Source organism: Dermacentor silvarum, chromosome 4 (genome assembly GCF_013339745.2).
Source record: "Dermacentor silvarum isolate Dsil-2018 chromosome 4, BIME_Dsil_1.4, whole genome shotgun sequence".
Lineage (NCBI taxonomy): Eukaryota > Metazoa > Arthropoda > Arachnida > Ixodida > Ixodidae > Dermacentor > Dermacentor silvarum.
Genome location: NC_051157.2, coordinates 53,989,452 through 54,005,250, shown reverse-complemented (window position 1 = coordinate 54,005,250; position 15,799 = coordinate 53,989,452). Strand labels below are relative to the sequence as shown.

The 15,799-nt window shown below is 46.8% G+C and overlaps 2 protein-coding genes across 2 annotated transcripts in view; both read right to left on the bottom strand.

The window, feature by feature from the left end:
* Positions 1-15,799, bottom strand: part of LOC119450054 (elongation of very long chain fatty acids protein AAEL008004) — a 391,994-nt gene that overhangs the window by 134,952 nt on the left and 241,243 nt on the right. The gene's annotated exons all lie outside the window — the stretch shown is intronic.
* On the bottom strand, positions 13,877-15,788 carry LOC119448113 (elongation of very long chain fatty acids protein AAEL008004). The gene has a single exon (XM_037711585.2). The coding sequence runs from the start codon at positions 15,545-15,547 to the stop codon at positions 14,705-14,707; it is 843 nt and encodes a 280-aa protein (XP_037567513.1). The 5' UTR covers positions 15,548-15,788; the 3' UTR covers positions 13,877-14,704.

The following is a 15,799-nucleotide window of genomic DNA, read 5'->3' as shown; positions in this document are numbered from 1 at the left end:
GTGTGTGTGTGTGTGTGTGTGTGTGTGTGTGTGTGTGTGTGTGTGTGTGTGTGTGTGTGTGTGTGTGTGTGTGTGTGTGTGTGTGTGTGTGTGTGTGTACTTTCACCATGTGTATAGTGTCAATTTATAATCGAACATCTTTTCGTCCAGGCGAAGGTATGAATTAGAATTATGACAGATTAGAACGCATACCAACACAACATGCTGCCTTATGTGTGTGTCTTATTTTAAAGGGAAACTGAGACTGAGATTTTGTTTCTTGTTTCCAACTGTTGTGCGGGTGACGAGGTGTGCATTACTTTCCAGGTTAGATTTCTCCGTTCTCCGAAGTAAGAAACCAGCACGTATGATCGCCCATTCATCGAGATAATTATACATGGAAAATAATGTGATGGTCTGAGTAGTTTAGGAATCATCTACTACCCATATTCCAGTTTGCTATAGTGCTGCCAACACGGTTGAGAAATAATTCCTGGCATTGGTGTTCTTACATTCCAACCCCGCGTAAGCACTGAAATTTGAAAAAGAACGATCTTACAAAACATAGCTAGTACACGGAACCTGAAGTAGACAAATGAAAGCTCAGCTGATAATTATTTCGTTTTACTTTATTGATGTGGGACTAAGTAAAATATTAAGGTGGCTAGCTGGTTATTCATACGGGTAACACACAGCGCGAGAAGAAACACGGGGACGAATAGCAGACACGCACAAGCGCTGACTTCGAACTGATTATTTTATTGACAGACGCGCTTTATATATACATGTCGAGGAACAGATACAAAGAAAAAAAAAAATATTTCCACTGACAAGGAAAGAAAGAACAGAAACCGAAAGAACTAATAATCACGGTGGCCTGCTGAGCATGCCCACAGATTCCAAGAATCTGAGTTCTCTGTCAGATAGGGTAACCTATCTGGAGATGAGGGATGAGCAAGATTGTTTAATCAGCGAGGCAGCTGAGATGGTCAGGGAAAGGAGCGGATGTGTGAGTAAATCGTCGGTTACCCTACCTGATAGGGAACTCAGATTGTTGGAATGTGTGGGCATGCGCAGCAGGCCACCGTGATTGTTAGTTCTTACCGTTTCTCTGTGTGTTTTTTTTTCCTTGTCATGGAAATGTTTTTTTTTCGTTATATCTGTTCCTGGACCCTTTTCAGGGAGCAGTCTGTTCTAGAGAAACAAGTTGGCGCTTACGGGGGCACGCTATACCTCGCCTCAGTGACCGCGCACGAATACGAAACCGTTACCGCTTTTACCTTGCTTCTGTGCGATCAGCTGTCGGAACTGGAGCTGAGTTTTCGCTAACGCACTGTGCTCCAATCATGCTGGATTGAATCATGTGGATTGAAGACGTGTGCAGTAGTTGGCTGCAAAAATAGTGACGGGCATATTAAAATGTAATGAATATGTGGGGCCAAGTTAGCGGACCACTGCTGCAACTGTCCGTACATGTTTCCGGCACTTCGAGATGTACGGCTTTCCTCGAGGATACACAAATTTGCTCATCCGCCAGCGTTGTATCGCGGACCTTCAAAGAAAGAGCTTCAGCCCCGGTACATCGGCAAGAGTGAGTACCGCTCGTTAAACAATGATAACGGGAATAGCGCCGCTTCCTGTCATAGTAGGTTTCGCTCACAGTATCTACACACATCTACCCCAAACAGCGCGGAAACTTACGCCCACTCTTTCGCCAAAGCTTCAACAATAAGTGAATTGGTGCCCATTTGAATACATGCGCACTATATACGCACAATAAGTGAAGGTACTACACCGATAGCGCACGAATGGTCGGAGCTGAATCTTTCGTGACGGTCCACAAGAGTAAGCGAGTTTCTAGCGATAATACGCATTTGCTACAAGGTATTACAATGTACAAAAAAGCTACGTTTCAAGCCTTGTGCGCAGCAAGAACAAATATATCGGAACTGAGCACACCCACGAGCGATCAGGCGGAAAATAATGCGATAGTGACCGCACCGAGGAACTTAGGTACGGAGTCAGAAACGTGACAAGCCGCAGCTTCAAAATATTTTCCAGATAAAGAACGAAGGCCAAAACAGCATAATCCTGATTCAATTCATGAGCGTAAAGTTTGGACAGCTTCGAATACATATTTAGCCCCGATTTTAGAGCAAGCACCACATGCGCTGCTCGCGCCGTTTGTACATAGCTTAATCAGCTCCGAAAGCGATTTTGCATCTTCTCCTAAACTGCGGCCAAAGCTTCGTGTCATCCACCCAGTCACTGTCTACGATACCTCCCGAAACAGAGGTTTGCCAAGACGCGTCACCACGTGATCAAACATGGCAGCGCCCACGGGATCGCCGCGAAAAGGGTCAATTTAAAGCATGTCTGTCAATAAAATAATCAGCTGGAAGTCAGCGCTTGTCCATGTCTGCTATTCGTCTCCGTGTTTCTTCTCGCGCTGTGTATTACCACTAAGTAAAAAATCAATTCACCGTGCAAAATATAAGACACCGTCGTTTTCAGTTCACATTACCGCACGCAACGTCACCGCGGTAGTTCTCTCAAAGGCTTAGTAAAAATTTGCGAGTACACATGCTTACGTGGTACCTGTCTGTATTCTCACACTTGTGATGCGCATATCAAAATTTGTCATGCGACGTGAAGTTTGGAGGCCAAAACTTTCGTCTTTCGGGCAGCCTTCCGCGTCGTTTCTTTTAATTTTTGTACCGGCGGCTCGTGACACAAGTAAAATGTATATATTCTTTATATAACGTGAGCCAAACCTAGGATTAGGAACCAGACAATGAAACTTATTGCCTGCAATAATAGAGGAAAGACGTTAATTTCTCATGGTCCTTCAAACCGGGACGTGTTTTGACGTCGTGAGGACTGCTCTGAACAATCACGACATTTATTTAATTCTGCTCAGTGTTGTGATATCTAGTACTGCCGCCAATAAAAGTACCTGCACGATCATAATAATCTCCCAATTAGTCATTTTACAACCACACTGGTGCCAAACTGAGAGTGTGGTTGAAAAACTGAGAAGGCGGATGACATCCGTTACTTTTGCTGTTGCACTACGTTTGGGTTACTTACCCCCACTCTGGGTCACGTTTGCAACCACTGCGCCTCTCTGCCAATAGGGATGGCCTACTTGACAAATTGACATTGCTGTTTGTTCATGAAAGAAACCACGAAAGGGGTTTCTTTTTCGATTATCAAAGTTTTCATTTATTCAAGAAGCCTGCCACATAAAACGTGCAGAAATTGTTGACGATGATTATCAATGTAAGATAACAGAACGAACGAACGAACGAACGAACGAACGAACGAACGAACGAACGAACGAACGAACGAACGAACGAACGAACGAACGACCAACGAACGAACGAACCAACGAACCGACGAACGAACGAACCAACGAACCAACGAGCGAACGAACGAACGAACGAACGAACGAACGAACGAACGAACGAACGAACGAACGAACGAAACGAACGAACGAACGAACTAACGAACGAACGAACGAACGAACGAACGAACGAACGAACGAACGAACGAACGTCTTCCTTGCCAGTCCTACGACCGAACATCGACCACCGATTAACCAGAAAACGGCCGCAAGAGGGAAAGAAAGCTATTCGCTTTGATATTTGGTGCACCTCATTCTGCCGCAGAGATGTGCGCGCATATTTCGCCAGTACTGCACCAAACTAGAGATACGAAGGCTAAAAACACCAAGCTCCGAAGAGTCACACATTGAATTACGGGAAAATTACTGCCTTACCACTTATTTAGCCTTTAATCTATGTGTACGCGTTTTGGAAAGAGTGTACGTTCAGTGGACGTTCGGCCGAAATATTTTATTAAGGCCGTCCAGTCGGACTTCCTGGTTCCAACATGCATGGCACGTCTCAAACCACACCGGGGTAATGCGGAAGGGTCAGGCTTCGTAGGTTTGTATGCCGACCTTTCGGCGTTCTGCAGAGACAGCGAAGCTGACTCTCGGAAAGCGACCTCGACTCGAAGGACGCACTTAAAGGGTTTAGCTGCTCATTAAGGCATTTCGTTAATCCTGCGGTCCCAGTGCACCACAAGGACTAGGGGAACCAGATGGATCCAGCAATACAAGTGGATGACACTCTGAAAATATACCAAATAAGCGGTGTTGCGTGTCTGTAAATACCCCAAAACAAGCGAAATATTTCATCCAAAGAAACCTACATTTTAAGGTATATCTTTCTTATACAGAGCTTGGTTTCTGCAATAAAAAAATTATTGGAGACATCGATAAAAAGTAGTTGGATAAAGAGAAGTGGATGTCTTGATAGGAATTAAGGGGATCTGGGGCGGCTAGCACATTTAACCATCGTTCCAGAATGGTTTCTCAACACCGCATGGAAATTTGCAAAGGAGCTATGTTCCTTCGAATATATTGAAACATTTTACCTTCTGCGCGCTTATGTTGCTCTTCGTAGTCGCCCTTTCCTTTAATGCGTTAAGCAGTGAAGTGCTATGAAGTTCGTTTTATAACGTAGCGTTACGCCACATTCACTTTTCCAACTTTCACTGGTTGCCATGGGCGAACAGAGAGACATACGGAGATAATATTCGAAACAAAGATGGCTGGATATTTTAAAATATGCGATGCAAATATTCGAGGACGTGACACAATCCTAATTGTCGTGATCAAGTGCTAAAGACGGAATAATTCAAGGCCCAGGTGAAGGACAAAATTTTGCAACAATCGACGCGGGAATGAGCGCAAGCGTTTCGCAAACGCCATACTGAACACGGAAACCATGCAGAGGCAGATTGAGGAGCGTAGCAAGCAAAAACTGCTTCATTAAGTTACGTAGGTGCTTATGGCAATAAATGATTCAAGGCTACAAAGAGCCCGAGTCTCTGTGTGTGTGTGTTTTCCTACACTTTCCACATCGCAGTGACATTCAGGTGTACAAGAGCCGCATGGTCTGCTGTCAAGAGGGCAAACAAATGTTCTCACTGCAGAGGGCAAGGCAGCGCTGCAGAATGACTGGCGTCTGCAATCAGATGCAATAAGGCTAGTAAATGGTAAGGATTGATGGCAAATGAAGACGAGCTACCGTGGCGCAAAGAAGAAATTGTGAAATCTCGCTTATCGTGTGATAACTGTCATGCTTCGACTAGTTGAAGGGTTAACTAATGGGAATACCCACTTCGCCCTGCGAGAGCGTAACCTTTACCAAAGTTCCGCTCAATTGCGCGCTAAGGATAAATCGCGCTACTCTTTGCTTCCACGTCCCTCTCCAAGAATTTATGACAGGTGCATGCACTATACAGCCTCGCGCAGTATGCCACGCACGACCGTCCATCATTAGGGACCCATCAGGACCTTGCAAGTGAAAGCAGAGACTGCGGGATAAAACGCTAATGACGTCGTGTCCGAGCACGGCAGTGAACGGTTCACCGCTCCTTTCGCAGAACAAGGCAGTCGGACTGACGAGGACTATGAGAGAACGCTATTTTTGTCTCCGAGCGACGCGTGGCGTAAGCGAAGCGCTGACGACGCTCACGGTACGTCACTGTTTGCGTAAAAGTGCAAAAAAAAAGAAGAGAGAGAAAGAAAGACAGTGAAGCAGAGGAAACGCGAGTACTGGAAGTAGTAGGGAAGGCGAACACGACAAGCACTGCCATCCGATCAAAATTGGTGCCTGTTTAGGCACTGACGTCATTCTATGTATAGCTTGACGAGCTGCACAGCGTGCGGAATTAATGAGCCGTCTGCGCTTCCAGCTTGTCACGGTCAAAGATTGTGGTATACGCACGATCGATCATGCGCAACAGCTATAGCCATATTTAGCTTTAATACGAATAGAAAATATTCTCCGATGTTTGCGTACATGGTCCTTCGATTGACACATACGGAAACAGCTAAGAGCTCGATATCAAGTTACTTTCTATTTGTGCCACAGGTTCCTCAATTCTCGTACGCTTTTACCTCCTCAACATCGTGGGAAGCTCCTGACCGAAAGTCCTGACCAGCAAAGCATTCTTTCTTTTCTGTTTCCTCGCGATTCCGCCGAGTCTATCATGAGGTTAAAGGCACTGGCGTTGGGCCTTGGTGTTGGGCTCTCACACTTTCAACGTACTTTCGCTTGTCGTAACGACAGTAAGTTTCCCCTTAACAGAACGTGACTCCCCGCGCTTGAGGCACTGGTCAGGAGCCGACGTGCAAGGAAAGGTTCGAAGTATCAGTCACAATTTTAAATTCTTGTGTACAACTTCCAACAAATATTTACCAAAAAGTACCTTTTTAAAATGAAGCATTGGAAAGAACATGAACATTTCTATTCGAACGCAGAACAGCAAGCCATGTTCGCGCGCGACAATCAACTACAGCGCCTGATATTCCAGGCCGACCGTAAGCAGCTAAGCTTGTCACGAACCGAGCTTACAGTGCTGTCGCATGAAAAATGCACCGGTCAATGTGTAACAACAGAAACTATGTCTGATAACCCTTGCTGGTTCTGCGTTCAAATGATTAAACGAATGGCAATGCTTGTTGTTCACATACAAGCAAATTAGCGGCGTAGGTGAATGCGCGTAGACGCTAAGTATACATACCTCTTGTTACGTTTTGTCGTTATCGGAGTCGTCGATTGAGCACGCAGGGATTACCAGAGAAATCTTAATACGAAAAATCACCTGTTACAGAGTTCCTTTGGCTATAGCGTTCTGCAGCCGAGTCGCAAGTTCGAGTCCCTGCCACAGGGACCCGTTTCAGATGGGGTGGAACCAAATGTACTCGTATATCCTTCAGATTTAAATGCATCAGAGAATAAATTATGCGGAAACTCACGTGATCGAGGAATTTCATTTTGTGTATTCTCGCCCTATTCCTCCGTTTTACCATGCTCTCTCAAAAATTTACATCGTCCTTCACTGTTCCCCAGCTTCGACTTGATAATTTTACCTTCGCGCTGCCACGTGCTGGCCTCCTGGCCAGCTCAGTTAGTTGAGCGACTGTCTAGGCCGAAGAACCGTTATCTATAAATATCCGTTACGTTACCCAACGCGGTCAAAGTTAATCCGTTCAAAATTAACTACGACAGCCATCGTTGCTCACTGTGCAACTTTGGCACGTAGAATCACAGAGAAGGATTCCTACATTGCAACAATGAACGCCTAGCCATAGCCTATGGTATAGTGCCTGTCTTCGGATGATGTGCACACAAGGCAACTGAAGCTGTGCTCTCTTTGGCTACGTCACCATGGCTCTATAAGAAGATAGTTCCTTACGGAAACTGTGACGCTGCCTTATCATCAAATTGGGCATCAAGACAACGTTAAGCCAAACCAACGGTCGGGACCACAGTCGAAGCTAAGAAGGAGCTACTCGTTTACTTGGCTTCCAGCAGCAGCGTCAAGCAAGTAGGCTTTCAGAGAGGGTGCATGTGCGAAATTAGCAAATTAACTGATACATCCTAACCTCACATTAGGACGTATATGAAAAGGACGTGTACACTTGTAAAGCGTTATGCACAGGCAGCTCAAGTTCTGCAATTTAGAAGGGGGAGGGGAGAGGGGTGCAGTTCAGCGTCATCAGCACCTTCATTGCATCGCTGTGCCGCAGAAGCAAAAAAAAAAAAAAGGAAAAAAAAACGTAGGCATCAGTTCTGGTCTTGGTATGTGTGAGGGAAACTTGTCTTTTTCTGCCTTTACCAGTCCTGGTCTTTTGTACTGTAATCAGGTTAAAATTCAAACAAGATGTACACTTGAAAAGATCAGCAACGGCTGAACAAGGGACGCCTCTTGACATTCCTTCAGAGACACCACTTGTTCGACTACTCTTGCTATGTCCAGATTAATGTGATGCGACAATTCTTACGGTGGTCCGTTTGGACGTGTCGTTAATCAGCCTCCGACAACGTGTAATTCCGAGTAACTTTCCGCATCCAGATAAGCAGAGATCAATGATCGGGAAGAGCGGGCGCCATGCTATAAGCTTCGTGGCGCGGTGCCAAGTCAACGCGATTTCAGTGACAGTTTCCCACGAATTTGCCGCGGCCTACCTCGTGCGGTTTTCTTATGCCCCAGTCCTTTGTCGACGTTTCAAGGTGTCGTAAAGTACGATCCCACGACCTTGCGAGCGTTCTATGCGCCCGTCGCGTTAATCGTGTACCTTGTAACGTGCTTGACTTTCCCAGGGAGTAAAACAACATTTCTCAATGTGTACTGGACAGACTTCTGTGACATTGTTTCTTGAGGTAGTTGAGTCCGAAGCGGGAGGAATACGAAGGAAATGTTGCGATGGATTCTGCTCACTAGACGGTTAGCTACAGATTAAAATGGTTTTTGAATTTTGTCTGTGGTACTAAGTCCTTATGCGCAGTTAGTCTGTGTGTTCCATTTCTCCGAGTTTCTTCGGAAATTTTGCGATACGAAAGGCCCCTTTTTGTCTCATCAAGCGCGATGCTTCGAAGCAGCACAATACTTCTCACTGTGTATGTTCAATGAAAAAAATTATAACATTCTGTACTTGTGTAGCGCGGTAACATCGGGGCAGACGCGTGAGTGACTGGTGTACGACGAGTCAATCCCATCGAAAAGGAGTATTTTTTTTTTTCGTGTTTCCAGGTGCGTTTTCAAACAGCCTGACACAAGCATATACAACGTGCCGCGAGCTGCGCGGCAATAGTGATTTTCGACTTCAGTGCTATCGCAGACCATACTACGAAGCTCGCTAGCTCGCTCGCTCATTCCTTCATTCATTCATTCCGCTTTCTCGCCGCGACAAACCACGGCGGCATAAGGGCTGCCCGACAAAGTTAAAGAGCTTCCAGAATGCAGAGATTGCTATAGCAGCCAGCATGATAACACGAGGAGCCGTTCCGAGATACCACTTAGCCGAAAGAAATATTGTACGATTACAAGAGGTCACGCGTAAAATATAAATGTTCGTGTGAGATTATTGGACACGAACGCGAAGTAGCATGTGAGACTATTTTAGAAGGTTAACGCACCGGTCATCTGTGTACATGTCAGACACTCACGCGCAGCACTCACCTGCACATCTCTCTAGGCATAAATCCACCTGAAGTTACATACACGCCACCATACCAAAGCCACCACGGCACTTGCCAGGCAACGAACTACGTCAGCACGCATGTTCATATTTCATATAGGTAAAATCAGATGCTTTGCGGCCGGGTCACTTGAATCACGGCGCCCTACTTTATGCGACCTTATATATCCTGAGGCTTCGCCCATCCCCAATACATTACCCCAACCCTCTTACCTCACGAAAATACTGTTTTAGCAAAATGAACCGAGCTGTCGCGTTATGATTACGCGAGCCAGGGCTCGCGTAATTATAACGGAGAAGCAAAGGACGAAGGGCAATAAAACGCGAACTGCATGTTTGCACAGTGAAGACGAGGAAGTCGGCACGTACACTGCTGAAAACAAAGTTAGTAAATATAGCTAGTAAATGCATGCGTTTACTAGATCAATATGTATTTTACTACCTTCTTACTAGTTCTATACTAACTAGCGGCTAGTAAAGTCAGTAAGTGCTGCATTTACGAGCCAGATAGGTTTCTTAGGAGTTTTTACTAAGTAACTACCAAGCCACTACTACCTCGTGTGGCTGTGGTCTATTATGCTGTGATTGTGCCAGCATTATGCAAAATTTACATAACCTGTAGTATCATTATGTTGGACTAAGAAATATGTGCGACGTCGTAGCACACATATATGCAGATAGAAGGCTATTGACCCTTTTCGCAGCGATCTCGTGGGCGCTGCCATGTTTGATCACGTGGTGACGCGTCCATGGCTTGCCTCAGCTGCCTCCATTGCCTCCATGTTTACAATGGGTGTACATGACGCCCGGTGCGGCTCAGGAAACCTCTGTTTCAGAAGATATTGCAGCCGCTGACTTCGACACGAAGCTTTGGCGACAGCTTCAGGGGACATGTAAAAGCGCTTTCGAAGCTCATTAAGCTTTGTCCAAACGGTGCGAGCAGCGTATATGGTGCTTGTTCTAAAAACGAGGCTAAAGATTTATTCCAAGCTATCCAAGCTTTCCGCTTATGAATTGAATCAGGATCAGTGCGTTTTGCTCTTCGCTCTTTATTTGGCAAATACATTGAAGCAGTTGTTTGTCACGTTTCTGACTCAGTGAAGTTCGTCGGTGCGGTCACTACCTGATTATTTTCTGCCTAATCGCTCGCAGATGTGCTCAGTTGCAATATATTTAGTCTTGCTGCACACAAGACTTGGAACGTAGCCGTTCTGTACTTCGTAATAGCCTGTAGCAAAGATGTATTGTCGCTAGTAACTCACTTACTCCTGTGAACCGTCACGAAACATTCATCTTCCACCTTTCGTGTGCTGTCGGTGTAGTCGCTGTCACCCATGCTTTGGCGCACTGATTCAAGTATGCGCCCATTCACGTATTCAATTCGTAATACATTGGCGATAGAGTGTGCGCAAGCTTGCGTGCTAGTTGTGGTCGATGTGTATGGATAACGTGCGCGAAACTTACTATGCCAGGAAGCGGTGCTACTCCCTTTGTCATTGTTTACCGAGCGGTACTTACTCTTGCCGACGTTCCGGCGTTGAAGTCTTTTCTCTGGAGGTTAGTTAGCGATACAACGCTGGCGGATAAGTAGTTTTTTTTTTTTTTTTAGTCACAAGGAAAGTTGTACATCGAGAAGGGCCGGATAAAGAGGTTGCCCGTATGTAGCAACGGGTCGTGAACGTGGTCACACATACTCATTTCATTCGTTAATATGCCAGTCACTATTTTTGCAGCCACCTACTGCACACGTCCTTCAATCCACCGCTCCACATTTTGCAGCACAAATTGAGCGCAGTGCGTGATCAAAAACCCAGTTGCATTTCCGACAGCTGATCGCAAAGATATGGCAGAAGCGGTAATGGTTTCGTAGTCGTGCGCTTTCGCTGAGGCATCGTATGGCGCGCAGCCAAAAGCAGCCATCTCGTTTCTCGAGAACAAATTGCTCCGCGAAAAGGGTCAATATAAATAGGGCCCAAAGCTTTGATTATGTATCCAAATACACAGATGCTCACCGGTGCAACACGTGCTCTCTAAAACTAGGGCTATAAATACTCGAGTAAGTGACGCGTAGCACCCTTTTCATTGTTCTGTATGCGCATTATTTCGACGAAAAAGGCTAAAAACACGGACGAGAAAGGAAGAAGACAGGACGAGCGCTGCCCTGTCTCTTCTTGCTTATCGTAGGTTGCTTGATGGAGTTATCAAGTATTTTGCCCTGTCTCTTCTTGCTTATCGTAGGTTACTTGATGGAGTTATCAAGTATTTTGTTACCCGGATCCAGCCATTGTGCCGTAATGTATTTGGGGAACATTACCTATGCAGTTTATCTTTTTTTCATATGTATTATTTTACTTTCTTATGCTTTTACAATACCATCCACTTGAAATGACAGTGCAAGCGGTACTTATAAGTCGAATGGTCTCTATTGTATTGTTGGTAATTATTTGGTAAATGGTAAAATCTTCGTAAATATTTCAGTTGCGTTAGTATGAGTTAGTGCTTTTTCCTAGCTTCAGCAGGTAGTGAAACGTACTAACTATAATTTTACTACCCACACTTACTAAGAAGGTAGTGCTTTTTTGTGACAAGTAGCGTGTCAGTACAGTTAGTGGATATGACGAGCTCTTTTTAAGAGTGTATGGCCGATGGAGAAGGAACGCGCACGGCGCTCAGAAAAACTATTACGGAGTGATCGTGATCCGCGGGCAGTCGCAAAAAGCGTTCCCACGATGCTACAAGTTTCCAGAACTTGGGCGGACGTGTCATAAATACCGACAACCTTTTCTGAGAAACAGCGCACCCGTGTGACAGATGCTTGCGCCATTATGCTGGCTTCGGTTTAGTCGGGCTTGAAGAAATGAAAAACCCGCTCAAATATAAAAAAAGAAAGAACAAAAAATCGCAGTTTTCCTAGAGGTGTGAAGTAGTGATAGGGATATAGCTTGCCCAGTTCAGCATTTTCGCCGCTGGGCATGTTTTTTTTTTTTTCAATTAATAATCTTTTCCTTCGCTTCATTTTGTGCCGGAGCGTTGCACAACACCGAATGCCATTTCACGCAGCCAGGCTCGTTGCTTTCGCCGACAGTTACTCTGTGCATGCGCCGTAAATCACGTGCGTCGATCAATTTTCAAGGGGCGCACAACAGTTTAATGACTCGGAATGAAGAATTGTTTATGGCACGCGAGGCGTTACGTAATGGTACGTACTGTAATCTTCACTATATCTTGTGTAAGGTCTTTCGTCATCCATCATTGTAGTGAAAAATGTGGTCGGGCAAGGCGAATCTCTGGAACCAAACTTTTCGGCAAGGGGACTAGTCTTCGAGAAGTTCCGCAATGACGGGCTCGTCAAGCTGCTCATGCAGCGTTTTTTTTTTTTTTTTCCTCGACCCTCCCCCAACTGAGAACGTGCCTAGTGGTAGAACGCCCGCCTCGGCTGCGGGAGGCTGTGGGTTCGATTCCCACCGCCGCCGGGCACCCACTGGTTCAAAAGGGTACAAGCGTACCCCGGCCTGGCGTTCGGCTTCCTTCAGGGGTGATACGCTTGGGAAAGGAGCCTGCGCCCTGAATTCCCGTCGAAACCAACGTGAGCACGGAAACCCATATTCAACTCATATTCAACGTGGCACAACGGACACTGGCAGCTCCGGATTCATCCAAGTGGATCGAGAACGCATATCAGCTACCATTGTAATATTGTTGTAAAAAGACGAGTTTAGCCTTTTCAAACCCCAGTGGTCTCAATGCAACGTTTGAGCCAGTCCACTTCGTGCCGTACAGCGAGCGCCTCCACGCCTAACAACGACACCGAGTTCAACTGCTATGTGGCACCTACTCGTGCGTCAAATAAGTTCATTACGCTTAGTTTCCATCGTACTTTCCGCCACTGACAAAAATCCACGCGGAGGTATATGAAACACTCTTTTTTATATATATATAACGTTTATGTAGCAAAAGAAGTTTAAAAGCGTCATTGCATAATCTGATGCAACATTTTTTACTGTACTGAACCAGCTCCGCAGTGTAAAAACAGAATACTCAAACAGACACCTCAGCTATTCTATATCCTTCTAGAGTTTCTCCGGTACATGAGCTCAAAGAACACAAAAAATTAACACTTCCGGAGACAACGACGATGTAAACCACGCAGGAATAAGGTAAGACTGAAATCAGTAAAGAGCTGCAGCGTTCATTACGTTTTTGTTATACCGTGAACTGCACTAAAAGGTTTACGCAGACATCACGGCCTTGATAAAATGCGCGATACCAGCGAACGCCATTGTGCGCGTACAAGAACGCTTGAGAGATAGATGAACTACCCATTACGCTAGAGTACACTTCCCCGTAGAGCGTACGCGGAGACGGGGTGGCCCGGCCAGACAGACCGGCTGCAGCTGCGCCCGATGCGCTTACATAAGTGGGTCGGCGAGGCAAGGCCGTGTGAACTTGACACAGAAACGGGTCGAGCCTCGTGCTTCTTCGACGAGACGCTCGAGGGTGCGCCTTTCGTGTTCGCCGGGCCGAACCTTTTACCGTGAGCGGTGAACAAGTCCCGAGAACAGAGAATTCTTGAAATAGCCGCATGGCGGCTACGGATGTATAGCGCCGTTACACCGCGCCCTGCCAAAACCCGTGGTGGATGAATGGCTGCGCGGTTCTGCTGCAAGGAGCGCGAGGTGGCGGGTTTGATTCCTGGCAGTGGAATGCAGACTCCCGCGTGCTGATGTTTCAGTGCAAATTTAAGAGCCCAAGGTGGGCTAAAATAATCGGCTTCTTGCACAGCCCATGTATAGCGGATGCGGCACACAGTCGCAATATCACACGGACACCAAGATGTACTTCGGCAAATATAAAATGGGTTTATTTACAAAGCAATATATTTACACAAAGAAATGGGTGCGTTCATAAGCACAGCAAGACCCAAAGACTTAATCCACGCTTAGTAGGCGACTTTTCTGGATAGATCAGCGCAGCGGGATAGGAAATCAATGATCACAGTCATCGTCTTGGTGTGTTGAAGGGATGCCCAGAATAGCTCACTCTTTTCACACAGTCCATAACAATGTGTCTCCGAAAGAGCAAGGCCACGTCGTGTATTAGAGCCGTCGCATGACTTCTGTGATGCCACGTTATCATTTGGCTTCAAGAAATGGACATAGTATGGATCAGACGCGCACATCATCAGGCTTCTTAGAACCATGACTGTGGGACCTCTTACATGGGAGTCGCTATTATCTGCCTCCAACTACACCACTGAGATTCGTTCTCAGTCATTATCCCTCTATAATGTGCTTTCATCCAAGTTGGCTCAAACTGGCACACAGCTGCGCGAATGTAAGTGGTGGACACTGTTTTACGATGACTAAAGCTTGCATACGTCATTCACTTCTAGCCGTACTACATCAGTTACACGAGGAACAGAGACGCACTAACGAAAAAAGAAACACTAGCTGCTTTAGATAAGCAAATAGCTGTGCCTTCTCAGCCAGAACATGTTTCTGCCCATCAATACGCAACGGTGTTGCTTAACTGTCTGAAACCTTTTTTTTTTCTAAAGATGACGGTGGGACAAACTATGCATCCGCGTTCACACGAACAAAATATGGAATTGGTTGTACCCGCGTGAGCTTATTTTTCCAAAAGTCCTAGACGGGCGATGCTCGATCACTGAGCCTTACTTTTTGGTTCAACGTGATGATGAGGCCTCTTTCGGTTGCAGTAACTCTTGATGTAAAAGTTCATGAACATGACGAAGAAGAATACTCCCTGTGGCAGCGTAATGCACATTTGCGCCAAGGGGTATCCGCAGTCGATGTACAGTGGAATAGTCATGTGGAAAAACAGAATTACAAACTGCGCCAGCTGGAACTGGGTGAGGTAGCGCTTCCACCACAGGTATTTCTGTACGGAGGGTCCCATCAAAGAGAGGAAGTAGTAGGAGTACATGACCACGTGCACGAAGCTGTTGAAGACGATGCCGAAGGCGACGTGGCCGTCGGCGCCGTACGCGAGGCCGAACCAGCCGTTGAAGACCACGAGGACGTGATGCACCACATGCAGGACGGATATGTGCGAGTCCTTCTTGCGCAAGACGAAGAAGACGGTGTCCAGGAAGTCGGCGATCCTCACCATCACGTACCACCACACGTGCGACAGCATGCTCATGGTCCTGTCGTCCCGCGCCTCGAAGTCGATCCCCTGGCAGAGCAGGCTGTAGCCGCCACCCAGGTACGTCTTGGAAAGGAAGGCCACCACAAAGTAGCAGTTGAGGAGCACCATGGACGCATTGTAGAGCACTATCAGGGGCTTGATGCCGTCGTACGGCTTGCGGTCCTTCATGAACCGCGGCCCACCGACCTTGACGATATAGACGTAGGCCGCCAGCAGCAGAACGATGAATTGCTTGTTGCCTACCAGGGCCCAGTCGGCGGTGCGGGGATCACGGCGGAAGAAAGACGCTTCTGCCGACTCGAAGTCAGCCGCCGTCGCGGCGGTGATGTTCTCCATGGCGCCGTCGACGGCAGCAGTGGCCCCGTTGCGCGGCAGGCAAGCGAGCGGGCGAGCGAGTTGCCGAAACGGTGTCGACGCTTGCGCGGCCCGAATCAGTTCTGAGTCCCGCTCGTCGGAGACGCGCCCCTTTTTCTATCCTCTTCCGAGAATGTAGCCGGCGCGGAGGAGGAATGGGCCGGTGGGTGGTGGGGGAGGTGGCAGGCGTGGGTGCGAAGCGGGGACGCGCAAAGCAGTCAGACGCTCATTTCC

Excerpts from the sequence above, each read along its gene's own strand:
- LOC119448113 (XM_037711585.2), bottom strand. The coding sequence starts at position 15,547 with ATGGAGAACATCACCGCCGCGACGGCGGCTGACTTCGAGTCGGCAGAA.